At 37.2% G+C, this 20,202-nt stretch overlaps 1 protein-coding gene across 2 annotated transcripts in view; it reads left to right on the top strand.

The window, feature by feature from the left end:
• Window positions 1-20,202, top strand: part of UNC13C (unc-13 homolog C) — a 131,144-nt gene that overhangs the window by 90,019 nt on the left and 20,923 nt on the right. For both annotated transcript variants that reach the window (XM_053988476.1, XM_053988475.1), the window contains 8 exons: window positions 2,735-2,861; window positions 3,783-3,879; window positions 4,317-4,460; window positions 5,447-5,524; window positions 8,928-9,005; window positions 15,754-15,842; window positions 18,041-18,190; window positions 19,463-19,586. In XM_053988476.1, coding sequence (XP_053844451.1) covers window positions 2,735-2,861; window positions 3,783-3,879; window positions 4,317-4,460; window positions 5,447-5,524; window positions 8,928-9,005; window positions 15,754-15,842; window positions 18,041-18,190; window positions 19,463-19,586 — 887 coding nt within the window. The remainder of the gene's footprint in view (window positions 1-2,734; window positions 2,862-3,782; window positions 3,880-4,316; window positions 4,461-5,446; window positions 5,525-8,927; window positions 9,006-15,753; window positions 15,843-18,040; window positions 18,191-19,462; window positions 19,587-20,202) is intronic.

Here is a 20,202-nt window from a genome sequence, read left to right as displayed (position 1 = left end):
GTGCAGCTACTACATCTGTCTTCTAGAAAGCCCAAAATGGGTATGTCTGTATAGGGAACCATGGCATTAGCTTTCCCTCCAGGAAAATAGACACAGATTTCCAAAATGCATCCAGGTATCCTGTGCTGGCTCACATTTACATTAGGTTGTGCAAGATGTTCAGAAATTAAGGAAGCAATCTATTGATCTTAATCTAAATTCAGAACACCTACAGTGATGTTGCTGCACTTTGTAACCAAAATCCATGGTTGCCATGGATAAACCCATCTATTATCCTGTTAAAACTGTCACTGCTGACTCATATGGGCACCTGTTTGCTCCATTCTTTGGTTTATATGAACTGAAGAGGTAAAACACATGGATACTAATGACCTCATATGTCCTGTGAAGTGTTTGCTGGTTGTGGGAAATAGATTTGTAGAAAATTTTCAAAACTTGACAGAAGGCTCACATAGTATGTATATTTCTATGTAAACTTTGAGATAAGAAACGTTGACTTAGAAATACTATAAAATAGGACAGACGTTGAAAGAGAACAGCTGGTGTTCTCATACATTAATGTCAGAGATTCTGGATGCATTTTTCACTTTCATGTAACTATAAATAATATCCTGGGAGACTTCAAATATTCTCAACAAGGCATAAGAGCCTGCAGAAAAAAAGTACAGTTATTCCTGAATTACTTTTGTGTTTATTTTTAATGTGTTATAAATTTTAAGCGTAAAAAGAAAATATCAGTGAATTGTATGTGTAAGTTGTACCCTCCTGGGCAAGTTTGCCAATTAATGGTAGTAGCTCATTTCTAAAATTGATATAAGTATTTCCTTGATTTCTAATACTATAGCAAACATTCTCGAGTTACATTGTATAATCTAACAACCCATTTATGAAAAGCTTGAATGAAAGAAAGTGCTATTCATTTCAAAAATTCCATTCTTTTGGGATGCAATCTAGGATAGATTTTTAACAATGACTTAAGGAGCAGATGTGCAGTGAATTTCATAGCAATAACATAATTGTTGTCAGTGAAAGGCTGGTCTGCCTTGTAAGAATACCTTTTATAGAGCAAATGTTTTGTCATCTAGCCTTCTGTACTAGTTTGTGAAAAAATTGCTACCTAAAAAAAAAAAAAAAAAAAGATTCCTCAGAACCATGACAGAAGGCAACATCTTTCTCTCTGTGGTCCTGTTTAATGCTAGTAACAATGATACTGTGCTGGGGAGAGTTCGTAGTACTCTCAAGTAGCATGAAGATGAATAAATGCAATATTTAGACAGAAACTGATTTAGTGATTTTTCTTGAGTGTGATGGAAGGGCAGTGAAGGTGAAAATGCTACTGCAATGCTAAAAAGGAAATAAAAGCCCACAGGGGCACTTCATAAGCCGATTTGCACAAATCTTAGTAACTCACTGCATAATAAAATGCATCTGAAACACTTGTTGGATGGCATGGAGTGCTGATTTGGCATAATAATAAAACTAAACATTTCCTTCTAATGTACCTGGCTAGATCTGAAAACACAGAATGTGTCATTCACAGTGCATTTTCACTAACAGAGAATCCAATGCTACATTCAAGTGTATGACAGAGGAGGGGATGCTCCTGCTGTTACAGAAAATTAGGTTCCCATCCAAATATCTGAGATTTGTATAATGCTGTGTTGCAAAGCAAACAGAAGGAGCAAAAAGGAGGTTTGAAACTGGTAAGTTCTAAATACCTAATATTTTCACAAGAACATCATTCCTGCTGAGCACCTGTTTTTGGTCATTTTTTAAGGGAGCTGGGAAAAGAAATTACTGTTTTGCTTAGGGAAGAATGTGCAAGTGACATGACATCCTGAACAGATGAGATCTGTGGAGATTTTAGGAAGCTGTGAGAAGCGAACGAAGGTATGATTATCCTGCCCAAAATTTGTGGATCCCTGGTTTCATGCTGAGGGAAAAGGAAATGAAAGCTTTGAGCAAGGATAAAGAGAGAAGGAATGGAGCTGTCCAGGTCTGCAGTGGCTGGGTGAAGAATGCAGAACATAATGTACAAGCTAAAACAAGGATCAAAATCCTGGAAGAAAGATGGACGTTTGTTCCGAACAAATTCAATCAGACTTCAGAAATGGAGAAAGTGGTTACAGGTGGCTGCATGACTTCTGCCACCCACCTCCATCTGCATATTCAGTATGAGGACACTGAGAAGGTGAAGTCCATTTGAAAATTTTCAAAAACACTTTATTGAACCATCTTTTCAACTTATGCCATAAATCCGATGGCTGTAGAGCTGTGGAGTTTTCTCCTCTTTCTTTTTCTTAGCTCTGATAAATGCAGGTTTCACAGATTCCTCTAGGACTGGCATTTATAGCTGTCACTTCCTCTGGCTACTACACAGCTATGGTTGTCTTTTCTAGCTTGACACACAGAAGCTTCTTAACCATTTTGTAACAGCCAAAGAAGCATCTAAAGAACAGGAAGTCAGCAAATTTGTGGGTTTTTTTCTCACTGCAGTGAAGAGAGGGGAGAAGCCTAATTTGTGGTTTGGTCTTTGGTTTGTTTTCTTTTTCCTAGGGGTACTCAGATCCTGAGAATTGAAACTGTGGGTATTACTACATCGAGAAAAATCAAACCAATTATGCTTTAAAATGCAAGTCCTGTATTATTATGTCACCAGTGCACTGAGGCACAAGAATGTTATTTACTGTTAGAACACTATTAAGTGCTTTTATTTCCACTCCTTCTATTACAGAACATGAAAAGCAGCGATTATGCAAAAGCACAGATTATATGAATTTGCACTTCAAAGTGAAATGGTTTTATAATGAATATGTGCGAGAGCTCTCTGCTTTCAAGGATGCAGTGCCTGAATACTCTCTGTAAGTGGTGTTTTGGGGAGGCTTTCATGAGTCTGGGCTTCATGCAAGGTTTATTTGGGTCAAATATTTATGCTCAGGTTTGTGCAAGATCTCAAGGTGTGTAGCACCAACAACTACTTTTTGCACTTCCTTCTCTTCAATTCTTCATTCTATCAAGTGAAATAGTCCAGGTGTTAAACGTGCAATTAGCTATTTCATAGGTTTATACAGCTGTTGTAACTCCAGGTCTTCAGAGATGACAAAATGCTTTGGTCAGAAAACATCTGAGGAAGATGGGGGAAGAGCACCACTATTAGTTGTAGGTCCTGCCTTTTTTTATAACTATTTGGGTAAAGCTGTAATGCTAACAGGATATACTACTGAAATCATTCTTACTGGATCAGGTTAATACTCAGCTGCTGGTTTTGTTTTCACCTGTCTCCCTGCAATAAATGTACTCAGTCCTGTCCTTGTATATGAACTGTCCTTAATCTTCTGCAAGTCTTCTGGTTTGCTGAGATGGTTTGAGACCTGTTATTACTTTAATTTTTTTTAATAAATTAAATAAAACACAGCTGATTTTTACTAAATAAAGTTATATACAAGTTATTTCATATACAAATAAAAAATAAATACTTCCAAAGAGCCAATATTGATAGAAGGTGCACACCTGCCATGCCTCACTGGTAGAGAATTGGCTACTGCTAATTTTACATCATCAGGGTACACCAGTGAGAGTATTGTGAAACTGAAGCCTGAAAAGCCTTTTGGTAGCTGCAGCATTTTGGTGACAAAAATTTTTCCAGGTTGTTGGAATCTTTAGCAATTACAACATATCTGAAAACACAAGGTACCAAACTGCTGGGTATTATAACATTTTTCCTTTTGGGTTCTTCATGAAATTTACCTACTTTACGTTACAAAATTGATTTTAATTTTCAGGTGGTTTGAACCATTTGTCATACAGTGGCTGGATGAAAATGAGGATGTCTCAATGGAATTTCTTCATGGAGCACTAGAAAGAGATAAAAAAGATGGGGTGAGCCTTTACTTTTTAAAGAAGAGAATAAATAAAGTATCAAGACATATATTATTACAAAACCAGAAGTACATTTGGTCCCACAACATCCTTCTTAGATTTCAAGAGATAACAGCTTTTGGAAGATACCTTATAGAGAAATGCCTGTTCTAATTCCCTCTAATTCCCTCTGCCTAAATCCCCACAGAATTCATTTTATGGTATCATTTCATTAACCTATTATGTGATAATGACGTCATGAAAGAAAATTCTGGTTTTATTTTTAAAAGATTCAAAAGTACCAGAAAAGTGAAAAGCCACATTCCTTAGTATTACCAGGAAGACTTCTTTTTTCCTTTATTACTTTTTATGACTCTAGGAGGAAGTTCAAGTATAAGAATCAATGAATACAATTTTGATCTCTGAACAAATGTTAACATTTGACTGTTTCTCTCTAGTTTCAGCAAACATCAGATCATGCCCTCTTCTCTTGTTCTGTGGTTGATGTCTTCACACAGCTCAATCAAAGCTTTGAGATTATTAGGAAATTGGAGTGTCCTAATCCAGAAGCACTATCTCATTTAATGAGAAGATTTGCAAAGGTAAATTAAAGTGAATTCATCTCAACTAAGCTTCAGAGAGAATGACACTGTGTTGCTATGTACTTAAAAGCTAAGTGATTCCAATGCTATTCAGAATCAGTGTTTTCTATCTGATTGGGATCTTAAGAAAGACATGCTGTCTGTGGCTTAAGGCTGGGTATTGTCTACTTTGTCAAAAATGGTTTACCAGTTTGAGAAATTCTATCCTCTCTGAGATTTCACATTTATGTATTTTATACACATATGTATGCATCAATCCTTACCTTGCTAAGAACCGATTGCAGTTCCATTAATGGAGACATTCAGTGAAATGCAATTAGCTAATTAGGCAGTGCAAATGAAGGAAATTTCAAGGTGTGGCAATAAAGTATTTTTGTTTGAAGTCTTGAGGTGGTAGTTATTCACCTGCTGCTTGATAAACTCAACCCTGCTAGCTTTCTATTTGGATAGTTATATTTCCTCACAAGTTCTGAATTTCCATTATAGTCCTACTGGCTTTAGAAAAGTTCACATTTACTTTTAATTCTGTTCTTTGATTGCAACAATTTCCATTTGCAGGGTTCTTATTTACATGATTATTGTAAGGTAACTCATATTGCCAGGCTTTGAACAGTGCTCCTTTTGTCTTATATTTCCATTATATTTCTAATCTACGTATTGTCACCCTGGAGGATTTTTTGAGCTTGCTACTGTTCCATTAATTATGTAGTACATTGCAAGGAGAAGAGTTCTCAGTGCTTCTCAAAAACACTACTGCTAAAATTAAACTATCTCTGCTATTGAAGACTGCTTTACAATTAGAACTACCCACCATCTGCTGTGCAGGGATTTGAAAATGTGCTCACAGGATTGTTTATATTATTTCTAAAAAATACAATACACTATGTGTGCAAGCACCTGTAAAACCTATCATTTATACAAACCTTTTATTATTTTTGGTTTACATTTTGAAATTCACCATTTAAAAGAGTCTTCTCCTCTTCTAGACTATCAACAAAGTACTTGTTCAGTATGCTGCAATTATTTCAAGTTACTTCAGCTCCTACTGTGATAAAGAAAATGTGGTAAGTAAGAAACGGTGGCTTTTTTCTGCCTCAGAAATTACCTGTAAGTGACTTACTGTACTTATTGAAAATGTAATCACTTTTCTATATGAAAAAAACCATGAATGGAGGGAGGTCAGCATGTTTTCATAGCTGCTTACAGCAATGTGTAAAAGCTGCAGTAAGTGAAATTAGTTAAGAATCCTTGTTAATAATTTCAGTATTAAAGTCATAAAATAATTACAAGATGGCTACAAACGTGCCATGGATAACAGCCTAATACTATGGTGAACATGGTGAATGTATCTTTATCTTGTTTCTCAAAGAGAAGAAAAGGTCTTTGTTTAGGGTTTTCACTTGGCATTGCCTTGCCTCTCTGTGTCAGTTTGTGCATTGGAGAGTTTCTAAGCTCCCTGTGCAGGGAATGTGTGCAGAGGTTTCTGCTGCTCTCTGTGCTTCACCCCTGCAGAGGGGAGGTCAAACTGTGCTGTTTTGTTGCCTCACTGCCTACAAGGGAGTCCCTAATGAAGAACCAGATTGCCATGGACTCAGAAATAAATGAGATATGGACACTAAAGATGTCATTGAGCAAATGGAAACACTTTCAATACTTTAACAAGACCAAGGAAAAGCATTCTTGGGAACTGGCTTTTCAATACCATTGATATTCAATCAAAGCTCGTTCCCCCATGGCAGGCAGCTTACAGCACCATGCCTGTTGTATTTAGTAGTGTTTTGTTCAGCTGTACCAATCTGCAGTTGGATCAATAACTGCAGCCTCATCCTCAGACTGTTCACCTTCAATGGTACAGCCCTCAGCCCATGACAGATCTCCTTGTCCTTGTGTGACATCCTGGGCATGACATCTGCCAGTGCTCTCTATAGTTAGGGGCAGTGTCATGGTCTACAGGTCACCAACATACACACAGTAATAGAAATTAGAATCTATTGCAGCTAAATATCAAATATTGGGAGTTCCTATTAATTTAATGTTAATATTAAATAAAGCTCACTGCTTTCTTGAAGAAATGAGTTCTAATAAAGCATTGAATCATCAAGCCTAACTGTTAGTGTAGTCTTTTGGCCTATCCAATGGGAGATTTTAATTGTTGGAGTGAATAATTTCTGAAGTCACTCTCATATACCTGTCTTTATTAAGGCTTTAGATGAAATTAATCTCATTATGAATTAAGGAGTGGCTTGGGTTGGAAGGGACCTTAAAGATCATCTCCTTCCACCCCTCTGCTGTGAGCAGAGACACCTTCCCTAGACCAGATATAAAGTATTGTATCAAATGCCTTTGAGGGACATAACTTTTTTTTAGCAGAATTTGCCTTACATACTTCTATCTTAATAAAAGTCCATTTGATTGGTAATTTCAGCTGCAATAAATGTTCATCTGCATTAAAGTTGATAGAAGAGATTAAAATGAATACTTTTTATTATTCAAATTAGAATTTGGCATTATTTTTCAAGTCAATACTTTTAGTAATCTTACTAAACGCTACAAAATGTGCATACAAACTGTTCAAATAAAAGCATAGCAAAGATGCTTTACATAAAGGTATTTATCTAATGTAAAAACAGCCTCTTATCTTCCACCTCCTGTCAGCATTTACAAACAAATGTGGGTTCTGGTGTTGTACTTGCCACCCACTTTTACCTGTTGTTGCATCTGTCCAATTCCCATAAACTGCTGCACAGACTATTCTGAAGGGAAGGAGATAATGAAATACAATGAGAATGTTTTTAAGTAATGTTCTTTACCTGACAACAATAGTAAAGTTTTCATTGAGCCAAGGTAGGCTTAAACTCTGAAAGAGCCACCTGAGCCAGCCTCAAAGGAAACTTTGAAATGGCTTTCGTGTGAAGTGTTTCTCTCAAAGCTTCAGGGTATTGCCAAAGGCATTTGCATTTGTTTGGAACAAAAGGAACACGATGTTATATTCAGCTACTTATACCCCCATCACAAATCATAATTCTCATAATTATTGATTTGTGATAATGCAGATAATTTCTGAAATAATTAATTTCTTAGAAGTCAGGAGATAGTACATGAAAGGAGGATATAATCTTAGTGATTATAAATTAAGAGAAGGTAGATAGACAAATAGAAGTGGGGGTTGTAGATTTTTCAAGAGATGAGCAGAGAGGTGACACTTCAGCTATACAAAGCCAGCTGCATTCTGTAGGAGGATGAGCAGCATGCTTCACTGGGAAGGAATAATCTAAGTAGTAAGATGTTAGACCAAATTTCTTTTTCTTCTTCAGTAGAGAAGGACTCTGACACCAAATTCCTATGACAATAATGTATTAATAATTAAAGCTAAATCATGTTATTGAGCCCATCATGCTTCAGCTCTACATTGGAACATGCTATTAACTAGACAGGTACAAATGAGTATCAATCACTGTAATCATGCCATCACCACCTTGTTGTCTGTAGAAAAGTATACATGTTTTATTGAAATGCATTTCCTCAGTGTCTAAATTAATCCAGTCACACACTAGAACACACTGGCCTTGGCCAGCCACAGTTCTTGTAGTAAGTGTTGTCTGATTGCTTCATCTGCACCATAACAAACCAGTATATTAAGTCATCTATGTACACAAGATTCTAGTAATAGATTTTCTTCCATGGTTTTTTGTAACTAGCTCCTTATTTTTATTGATGTTTTACTTTTAGCCTTATATGAATACAGAAATTGCTGTCTTTTGCACAGTGGCTCTTTTGCACAATTTTCTGTCTTTAAAAAATTAGCTTAAACAGCAACATTTCTAGACTAAAATAATATGATTACAGAGTTCTATTGCCTAATTTTTTCACCAGCTTTTCAAGTAATGCAAAAATACATATTTCTAAAATATTAGTCTGTTATTAACAGAACTGCCTCTTGATTTATTTAAATACTTAAGCATCAGCTATTATCTGGGTTACAGTGTTGTCACAGTTTTCTGAAAAGACTGGGTCTAGAAAGCAGTGTGGCAACCCCTTTCCTGCAGTCAGTTGTCACTGCCAAAGCACTTTGATTGTTGCCTCTGCTCTCCACGGGATGAGGATGTGCTACTTGCATTAATCCACCAGATGTAACTGTATTAGGTATGACTAGAAATTACCTGGGATAGCTCAGGATGTGGAATTCTGGGATCTGGAACCTGTCCAGCTGATGGGGAGATGGAATCCAGTTCCCTGTGGGGCAGCACTGCCCTTAGTGGGCAGTCACAGGCAGAGCAGGCAAAGAGAAGAGCCAGTTAAAGAGGAAGGAGAGGCAGCAGTGGACAGAAGTTCCTCTAAAAAACACAGCTGTATGAGTGAAGATGGTCTTAGAAATCTTTTCCAACCTTAATGTTTCTTTAATTCTATGAATGTAGGGCTGCTGAAGAATTGGTTGTGCACAATCTCACACTTGATGCTCTCTCTTAGGCCTGTATCTTGATGAACAACATTCAGCAACTAAGAGTCCAACTTGAGAAAATGTTTGAGTCCATGGGAGGAAAGGAGGTGAGTCATATCTGTTTCCTGATTCATTCAAAGTTCCTTAGAGATCATTAGCACCATGTTTGCAACCTAGTCAAAGTTTTCACTTCTACTTGCAAAGAAAATTAAAATGCTTTTAAAAAAGTCTACAAGACCTATTTACTGTCCTGACAATATGGGAATGACATAACTATTTCACAGACACATGCTAATGATCTGTAATGTTTTATCAGCACTGGGTGTTTTGTGTTGCAATCTGTAGTGCCAGCTTTATTTTAATGTTTGTATTGGACTATACGTTGCTTTTTTTTGTATTGGTACGTTTTGTCTGTAATGTGTCATTGTCTTTGTCTAATGCCTTTGACTTGCAATCCACTGAGCAGAAGAAAGAAGGAGAGAGATTCTCTTATGAGGTTTGTGATAGTAAGCATCTTTTATTATTCCTGACCATATTTTCTAAGGCTAAAAACAGTCACATTTTCTACTTATTTCCATTGATGCATCTGTGAAATTCCCTATGATCTAAAATAAAAAAGAGCTATGCTTGGGCATTCAGTTGACAATAAACTGAAAAGTTTTACTATGAAGATAGTGCAATACCCTTTCAGAGTTTAAAAAAATCTATAAAACATTTTAAGTGCACTTTTCAGTATCTGAGGGCCTGCTTGTATTCAAGATACCATTTCACCACGATCTGTTACTCAACAGTTCAAAACATCCTCAGCTTTATCCCCTTTTTCATTTCAGAAGTTTTAAAAGAACCTGAAGTCCTGTCCAACAGTAAAAGGACATAAACAGTGCTTCAATACCTTCCAGACTGTAGTCTTTCACTGTTCTGAATCATGATGAATAAATTAAGTAGAAATGAAGAATTTAATTATCTTCAAGCCATTGAAAAAATCCTGTCTACTTGTTGAGAAGCAATGTTTAGAACATGAATATCCTACCCATATTTTCAGTAGTTGGCTTTAAAAAATAAGTTATGCATACATCATCCTTTTTCTTCTTGAGGCTGTAGCTTGATAGATTCCTAAAACTTTGATCTAATGTGGCCACACTAAATGGAGAAAACTGGAAAACACAGCATTTCAAATTTCCACATCCACAGTGGGACCCTACAGAGGTGCAATGTGTCCCCTATGCCATGCAAGGAACTGAAGCCTCCAGATGCACCTACAGAGTCACTCCAGGGTGTGGAGGGTCTGCTGAGCCAGGAACAGCTCCTTGAAGCTGCCACAGCAGGAATACCTCCTGCTCCAGATAACAGGAAATAAACTTCTGCAGCCTTGTCACTGCAAATTTCCTACCAAACTTTGAAAAGAGATATTCATCATCCAGAGGTGGCTGTTTTTGTGGTTCCTATTATACCCTTTTCTCTCTCTGAATATTACAAGTAATCTTGCCCCCATGCTTTTATGTTCTGTGCAAAGTACTTCTGTATTAGGTCTTGGATCCAAACTTAATTTTAAATGTCATGACTCATGAAAACAGGTAAATGTCTATAAATCAGAATAATGACAAGGGCAGAGGAAAGCTGAGTCACATTTTATATCTATTTCTATCAAATTATTTTCAACCAGAATATTTGCTTGAATCTCTAAAATGTCCCCTTTAATGCAAGAAAATAGTTTTTCATTTGCTCCTAATGTCTTATATAATAATATTTTAAAAATTGGGAATTTTTCATAGCAATTTTCTTTCAAAAGTTTTTATGACTTCTCATCCTTTTTGGTTCCTTTTGATGTTAATGAGGATGAATTATTAAGGTTGTTACAGTATCAAAGCAGAATTTCCTACAAATATGGTGCAACATGCAACCCACGGAGACAATTTGGATATATTTTTCCCTTCATTAGGTGTCTTAAGTGCATCTCTGATTCTAATAGAAAAGATCTTAAAAATACATTCAGACTTTTAGGGCAATTTCTTGAAGAAAAGTACATTCGTGTTCAATTTTTTTTCATCCATATCAAGATGCCACTAAAATGTTTGTCCTCCAGTTCAAATATTTATTCCCCTCACTATTCCAAAGGCACAACTGCTAATGGCCAATTTGGCTTATTGAACTGGTACTTACAAGAAACAAAGCCAGCAGTAAAATCTGTAAGCAGTTTCCTTGAAGGGAAAAAACAGTTTAATATTTCATTTGTGGAGGGCATAAAAGTCAGATGATTTTCAGCAAAATAATGAGACCTATTTCAGTTGAAGCAAAACTAATTCTAAGAAAAATTAAATGCTGTTAATCTCCTCAGTGTCACACTGTGAGCAGTATGTCTTTCAAACTGTGCAGTCAAAATAACCACAATCAAGCAGCAGTCCCTCTGTTCAAGTAGGCTTATTGCACATTGCAGGCAGGGAACTCTATAAATAGAGAAAAAACTGATTTCTCAGATCTCCCACCATTAAAATAAAATAGTCTGAACAGGATGAGCTTCTTTATTAACTGTCTTCCTCTGCTGCAGCAAAGCAGGGAGGGTACTTACAAATCATATCAATGAGAACAGTCTGCCATAAGAAAAAGTAGTAAAGTGCATCCAACCCACTGTTTGTTTGGTTTTTTGTAAATCAAGTCCAAAAACATGGGAACAGATCATCATCATAGAATTTTGGTTTAGCTCCCGTTTGTTTCATCCAAAAGGAATGCATATATTTACACTAAATATTTCTTAATGTCTGACAAACTGGAAGCTGATAAAAGAGAAAGAAGAGAAGCCAATGCTTGTGTTGCTTTTCACCAGATGACAGAACATGGCAGAAATGAATTACAGTAATTAGGATCAAAAAAAGAGGTGTAAAGCAAAAGGAGGTTGTTTATGTATGACAGTATTATATTAACTGTAGATAAATCATATTCCCACTTTGGTAAATTCAGTTCCAACTTATATTTAAAAGCTTAGGAATTCCTGTAGGGTTCTATGTGATCTTAAAGACTTTGATGGGGTGACAGAGGACCAGAGTTCAGCAGAATAGTTCTGAAGTGTCCATCTTTACATCTTGTACAGAGGCCCAAGTGCTTTTCAGTGCACTCAGAGCAGTGGCAGCCAAACATCTCCCATCTCACTGTCCCAAGGGTGTGGGTAGAGGAAGGGAGATGTCTGTCAGACACAGAAAGAACCACTAAAGTAATGGAGCTGATAAATACCTGTATCTTTGCCAGATATACAGAAAACATGTAAAACTATTTTCTGAACAGAAGTAACCAGGTGGTCCCATTAGGAAACTATAAGTAATTAGACCTGTGAAATTGCAGATAAATGGGATTCAGATTAGAGAGGTTCCATTTAACTCATGCAAAAGTAATTTGCATCTCTGTAGCTTCCTGCAGAAACACCACCAAATTTGCAGTTAACAAGATTATGTCCATACTAGCACACATTAAATTGCAGCAGGAAATACCTCAATCTAACACAGTGAAAGCAGCCAAACCCATCAGATTTTTAACTCTTTTCCAAGGCTCGTCTGCATAAAAGAATTCACAGTTTCAGATAGGCAGAATTTAGAAACTATGATGTTCAACTATTTCTTATTTTCTCAGCTGTTCAGCAAATGTGTTCTCAGTTTTTGTGTAGCATTCAGAAAAAGTCAAACTTCTTATTATCTCTTTGATAATGCATAATCAATAGATCTTATGTAGTGTGCCTAAATTTATAAGTATATTCTCTTGTGGGTAAAAATTAATTCTGCTATTTAAGGCCATGGTAAAATAGCAGAAATATGAGCCTAGAAAAACCAAGAATATTAAGAATTGATTAAAAAAAATGATTTGCACATTATTAATGAAATAAGCTTGCTCCTTTAAAAAATCCAGTTTTGAAACCTGAGCAGCCTACCCCAATGTATTTTAAGGCTAGGCCACACATGCTGGGAACTGTAAATGGAATCCAGAATACAATTGTCCAAGGGATAAATGCATTGTCTTTTTTGTTGCTTAAATTGGATATGGTACACTAATGACACTCATAGCTGGGATTTATTATTGGTTTGTTGTTTTTTCTTCACAAAATAATCAGGCTCAAGTAGAGCCTTTTCCTTTTATTTTCCTGAAATATGTTCAGGGAATTTTGTTACTTTTCATTCCTTCTTCACCAAACTCTATGAAGCAAATGAGACTTGAAGAGAAAAAGAGAAGTCCCCAGTACCATAAATACTTAATTTTCATGTCTGTATCTCCCTCTATGACATCATCTCAGATGCTGATCAGCATTGCCTCTCACTTCCATGCTTCCACCTTAGCTCTGCCATATCAGGAAAAAGAAGAGGTCATGCTCTGGCACGTTTGGATGATGCCTGAGGACAATCATTAGCACATAGAGGGCACATGATAAAAAAAATGAAAAGTGCACATTTTAGTTCTGGTGAGACATCCAAATCACCATATTTTCCAGTACCTAGAGAGAAGTAGCATTTAAAACTCTTGCTGACATCTTCTCAGTGATGCCAGCATGGCCAGGTGTGGCACACCTGCCTGGGCAGCCCGCATACCTCTTTGTGTCACACTCCTCCCCGTGCCACCTCATCGACGGGCATGAGCATGTGCACACACAGGGCTGGGGGTCCTGCCAGATGCCTCCAGCTGTGCACACACAAACTTGTTTCTGCAATTTGTGAGCACAAAGCCTCTAAAATGTTTAACAGTTGCATGCACCCTTTTATAATGTGTGTAATACCCACAATCTGGCATTAGCATTTAATTCAATTTTGGCTGGACTAAATTCAATTCCAGGTGAATTTAGCAGATAGATTGTGTTTTTCTGATTATCACCACAACCTCTGATAGAAAACATTGACCTCTATAGGCCCAGTAGCAAGGTGATTCTCTAGTTTGTGCATGATCTGCTAAGAAATTTTGAGTCTTCTGCTTGCCTGGTATTTTGTGTTTTCCTTGACATGTATCATGTTCAGTGTGAATGCTTGTGTGTTCAGTGTTTGTTAAGTGTTTATATTCTAGAGGTCTTTAATTTGGGGTTTGTAAGTATCCCTCCAAAGGAGAGAGTATATTTCCCTAGTGCTATGCATTTCCTGGAAAAATCTTTGCCTTTGATAGCAAAGTCTTAATTTGTTTACTAATATAGACATTGCAGTAAAATTAGCTTTTTAATTCCTGTTCTTCATACGAAGGAAAGCAATCACTTTAAGTGTATGAAATGTCAAAGTATATCTGCCAGGGACACTACTAACATATACAGAAGCAACAGAAGTTCTCTCAATGCAAAGTAATTCAAAACTAAATCAGTAAGTCGTCACAGTAAGTACTTAGAATAACTAAGTAACATATGAGCTTCTCAGATTAGAAGAGAACTACATGACTACATGACAAGATACTGAGTATCTTCTAAAGGATGTGTGGCAATTCCCCCTTGTCACCTATTTCAGGTTCTTGTCAAAACCTGTAGTGAAAATCTTGAATTTTCTATTATTTTAACCCACACATACCTCTAAGGAGATAAAGGATGGTCTAAGATTAAAACACAGTAGATCATTGGCTCTATTTCAGTTTATTTTGCTGTAGAATTCCTGTGGAGTCTCAAGTAAATTATCCAGTGTGCTGCAACTTCCCCTTGTCTCTGAGATTAAAAGAACTGACCTGCTGCACCACAGTGCTCTGAAGCACCAGAGGAAAAATAAGCACCAAACACTACTCATGCAGTTGAAAGACAGAAAAACACAAATAGAAACAGCCCTGATTATGTATTCTAAATGTGCAGTGTCCTTTGAAATTGTCAGAAGGTCTGTACCTGACCTTGCTGCAGAACAGAGCCCACAAATTAAGGGTTATCATTGGAAATCATTCCTTAACACTGTGATGTAGACAGCTGAAAGACCTGGCACATCAGCTATTAATTCAAATTCAGCTGTTGATTCTGATGATCATCTATCATATCCCAGGATGGATACAGAATGGGCTGCAACTATTTTTCCTGAGTGATAAAGATCAGGGAGATAAAAAAAAAAAACTATTCTTTTTTATTTGAAAAAGCATCCATAGCAAATAAACAAGTTTGCTTATCAATATCATTAGGGTATTTTTTTGATTAAATATCTATGCATGTATCCTCATCCCTGTAAATGTAAAAATATATTTCTCCCCTGCATTAACTTTTTTTCCTATGTTTGGAAAACCTGTGTCAGACCATCAGAATGTGTTGCTCTGTGCTTGAATTTTGTTTGCCCTAATGGCTTTTAGAAACAGCAGTACTGAAATTTGGTAGAGTCCCTTCCCACATCCTCTGTCAGTAGAATTGGCATGGATAGTCTTCAAACCATCTTTTTCAGTGCTGGCTGTTCTAATTTTACACTGCATTATGGAAACATATGAAATATGGAAACAACTTCAATGCAAATCACAAAACAAAATACCAACAGTAATGAAATGTACAAAAATAATAAAAATATGAAAGCATCTGCATTATTATTAACACGAGCACTTTTCCTGCATCCTTCTCTTGGTGTGCCTTGTTGAATACCACTGGCCTGATAATGGTAGTTCTCCTTTGTGACTGCCAACAGTTTCCAGAATCTTACAGAAAGTCATTTTTCAATGGCACAGTTTTGATTTCTAATATAAATATTTCCTGCCGTTACTCATTTTTTTTTGAATGGTAATTGTATTTCAAGGCTTACTAAAGCAATTCTGTATCGCAACAGGTGTTTCCACATTTGGTTTTCTATAATGCAGTGTATCTTTGCACATAATTCCTAATTCCTTGATTGTAATGGAAGCCCCAGAAACCTAGTGTATAAATAAAATATAATGTTATTTATCTCTTTGCAGCTGGATCCTGAAGCTAGTGTTGTTCTAAAAGAACTTCAGGTGAAACTTAGCAATGTATTGGATGAACTCAGTGTAACATATGCTGCAAGGTAACAAACCCGTTTTACTGCAAACCTTAGAGGAATATTCCTGCTCAAAAAAATCTCCCTCGTTGATGAAGTCTGGGTGGTTATTTTGATGTCCTGAGGCATGGCTTGCTTCTGTCCTGATGGACTGGTGTGCATTTCTGTGTGTGCATGTGCTTAGACTCTGAAACAAATAGCAGTAACCTTGCTGTAAAGACAACTGAACATCATCTGTGGACATGAACGTGTTACAGAGGTGAGGCTAATGGCTTTTGTTCTGCTTTTTGGAAGCAAAGTCACTGGGTTTTTTTGCCTGATGCTATGTTAAACTTTCCTCTCAGACCATGTTTTTGTTATTTCCTGAGACTGACAGCTTTTTCCAAGTGGCCTGCTTCAACCAAGGATGTCTGCCTGCTTCAAGTGGTCGTTGTGAATGGCCTTCTTGGGTCATTTGCTTGCCTGTGGCTCTTCAAAAATTGTCTACTGAGCCTTACTCTCAAAACCTTTCATCAATCAGAGTGCACACTGCAGTCCTGAATGTATATGGAGCCGTGCCAGCAGTGCTTGCGGTACAAGAAGTAGCAAGTTACTTTTGCTTCAAGTTAGAAAGAAATCTAAGAAAGAGGGATTAGTGCTGTAGTGGTGCTCATTAAGCAAAGTCTGTAGTTGCTTATTTAATCCATCGATGGGCAGTCTGGGTGGACAGTCTGCTTTTTTCTGTGTGCTTAGTTTGCTGTATTGTCTCACTGTACTTTTGCTCCCAGGCTCTGCTTCTCGGATCATTGACAGTGCATGAATATTATTTCTTTCCAGGGCTTCTTTCTGAATGAGCCAACTAGGTTTCTGCAACAGCAAACCCAGAATAGCTCAGTGTAGGATATGCTCCAGATAGCTAGAACATTCCTCATGGGTCAGTTTACTGCTTGGGTCTGTGAGGTTAACAATGTTGGAAAGATGTCTAACGTCAAGAAAGGCAATGCATTATTTTGGCTTTGTTGGGAGGGTCTGGTCCCAAGAATTTCCATGAGCAGTTTCACAGCTGCCTCATGTTGATTTTATCTAGGGCTTTAAAGTGTGTAGGTAAGTGTAATTCAATGTGCATCTGGAAAAGTTTCTGATTTTTCCAGTGATTTCACATGGAATTTTGTGTTCTCTTTTTACAATTAGCCATGTCACTGGAACAACCGATTGTTTCTTTTCTCTCACATTAAATTCTCTTTTGCTTTCCTCAAGTTAATCTTTGCCATTTATCTTTTCAGCTTAACAGACCCCATAGATTTTTGGCCTCTGTTTTGCATTTCTGTTCATAAACTAATCCTAAACAATTTTGATCCATCACAAATCAACCCATAAACCAAATTACTGTGTGTGCACAGTACTCTCTTCCTGCCTCTGAGCTGGTGACTGATTAACTGCTGTTCTGCTTTGTGTCAATATGTTGTCCAAAGATTATCACATCAATAGCACTTTAAGACTGTCAGACACTCAACCAGATCAGTTAGGAAAAAGAACAGTTTTCAGAAAAGCTGAGCAGATACAAACTTGAGGAGGAAGGATACGTTCACAGTCACCTTGAAGTGAAAAAGATTCCTCCCAGGAGGAAGAGTCTGAGTGCTTCAAAATATCCTTTTGCAAAAGGATATTTTAAACAGTCCAAGTGTTTTAATGCTGTGTAGTTGCAAAGAAGTAACAAACCTTCTGAAAGCACTGACTGTGGGAAATCTGGAAAAAGTCAAATTGAGCCAAACAGGGCAGAATCAGGAGTTTTTGATTTTACCTCAAAAAGAATATCAAAGCTTGGTTGCTATTAACCATCAAGAGAAAAATTATTTATCATCACCTGCTTGTATCATCCTTTCACATGAAAAATAAAATCTTGAGAAGTTGTTCCTAACAGGTAGTCAATCACATCTAACCTATAGATTCTGATACATCTGTTGCTTTAGAAAATAAATATTTGGCACACCTACAAGGCTATGAAAATTGTGGCAGAATGGAAGCAAGGCAGGGAAGAGATCAAAACACAGCATTAATTATTTATATGAGCTATGATCCTCAGTAGAACTTATTTTCAGACTGTAACACCACAGTATCTTCAATTTTGAGCATTGCATCATTGCAGGAAATATTTAAGTCTTGTTGAAGAACCTGATGCAAAATCATCCTTATTGTTTTCTCTCCCAGAATTCTTTCATTCTTTTTTTTTCTTTTTGATTCTATAGTTTCCAGTTTGTTATTGAAGATTGTGTAAGACAAATGAGCAATGAACTGAATCAAATGAGAGGAAATGGGAATGCAGCAGCCAATAAGAACAGTGCAGCCATTGATGCTGAGATTGTGCTTCGGCCTCTCATGGATTCCCTGGACAAAACGTAAGTGTGGCACACTGGATTGTGTGGCAGACTGGGAACTGGATGCTGCAGTCAGGCACATTTCATTTTACTCTGAAGCATTGCTGATACCTGGAAGCACTCTGTGGTATTTTTAATATTTCTAGTATTCACTTTGTGCAGAATCCCATGCCTAACCTGTTTACTTACACTGAACAATTTTTACATAAGCTACAGGCTTGTCTTCCCATGTCTTGTCGTGTTTTGAGTCATTGAAAACGAGCCAGTGCACGGTCTCTCTCCACAGGCTGTGTTATGAAGATTGTGCTGAACAAAAGGACAAAAGTCATTCCTATACTGAAATTGTCTGGCATTTGTTCTAGCCTTGTACCCAATGTCCCACTGCTTATTGATATGCACTTCTGTGTCACCAAAAACCAGGTCATCATCTAAACAGCAGCTTGATTTTTTTTTCATTTGGTAAAATGCTAAGTTTTGAGAGGATCCTGCAAACCCATTCTGGCTTCTGTAAGTAAGCATAATTTATGCTATCATAATTCAGCAGTGACACATTTTGAAAGGCCATGTGCAGCACAGGCACATCTGTAAGCACATTGGTGTCATTGGTGCTTGTCAAACACCAGTGGCCTTTTGTTGGAAGTGGCTGTGAGGACAAGCAACCTGGTACTGATCCTGTACTCGAGGTCTCCAGTCACAAGTTACACACCCCTTTGGTTCCTTATGTGGGTTTTCCCCAGCCAGAAATCTTCAAAGTGAGGATGGAAAAGGTGCCCTAAAAATTTAATTTTACTCTAAGTAATAGATAGCAAGATTGCTCAGACATGTCAGTATATAGAAATAAATGCTTCCAAACAGTAGCTGCAAATTTGCATTAGCTGTCAGCAACCAGTTCTACATCTCAGTAGAAATACAAAACAAAAGAGACAGTTGCTCTTCATTTTTAAGACATAAACAAATTACATACTAAAACTTTAATTTAGGGGTGTGGGAGTGCTAAATTGTATCATCCATCAAACTTTATAACTCATTATGATTTTGCATTTTCAATAAATATGCATCAGTGATATACTAAGCATTACATTAGATAGTGGAAATTTATATGAGTTTGAAATCTACAAGTCCTTTTACCAAAATTATTTACTTGTAATATTGCAAAATAATTTAGCTACTGAGAATTTTTTTATTACTAGAGAAATGATAAACCTTAATGGCTATTAATCTGAGCATGATTGAGCACCTCTGAAGCCTTAATGCTGATTTTGGTGACTGGTTTGTGGTTTTGTTTTATTCCAGTTTGAGTGTCTCTGCAAAAATCTGTGAGAAGACAGTTCTGAAACGGGTTCTGAAAGAGCTCTGGAAGTTAGTCTTAAACAAAATAGAAAAACAAATTGTGCTTCCGCCACTGACAGACCAAACCGTAAGTGTTCCAGAGCAATTCTCAGTTGATGTAAAGGATTGTAATAATGTGCCTGAGCAGGTGTTGCCAAGGGGTCTGACACTATCCTGTTCTGTACCCTGACCACAAGGAGTAACACCTGCACTGCAGGCAGTGTTGCTCTCTGGTGTCTCAGAGTTGTGCAGCCAGCTTGCTCTTAGCTGGTGAGGAAGACTCACTCCATCATTTACTGCCTGCCCCAAATCAGAGCACTTTTTATGAATGCAGTCATGTGCAAGAATGCAGTCATGTGCTCTCATACAAGGGGTTTAATTTAAATCCAATTTCTCTCTCAGCTTCACTGTGCACAGTAACATGACGAGTGCTCCATGCCCTTCCTAGTCACATCAGAAATTCAATCACTTCCATTTTTGTAGGTTTGAGAAAGCCAGGGATGCCCATCCCATCCTCCAGCCCTGCCTGCTGTGCCATTCCTCATCTTGAGACAGCACTTAATTAACATCAGGAAGCTTCAGCCAAATATAGCACTAAAGATTTGGGGGATTTTAATAGCAGCCTTGACAGGAGCTCCTCTTTGGGCAGAGCTGTGTTTCCAGCCTGCCGAGAGGAGGGAAGGAGCTGTACTTACACAAAGTGG

This window comes from Vidua macroura, chromosome 12 (genome assembly GCF_024509145.1).
Source record: "Vidua macroura isolate BioBank_ID:100142 chromosome 12, ASM2450914v1, whole genome shotgun sequence".
Lineage (NCBI taxonomy): Eukaryota > Metazoa > Chordata > Aves > Passeriformes > Viduidae > Vidua > Vidua macroura.
The sequence above is the reverse complement of the archived record's forward strand: the minus strand, read 5'-3'. Positions and strand labels throughout refer to the sequence as shown.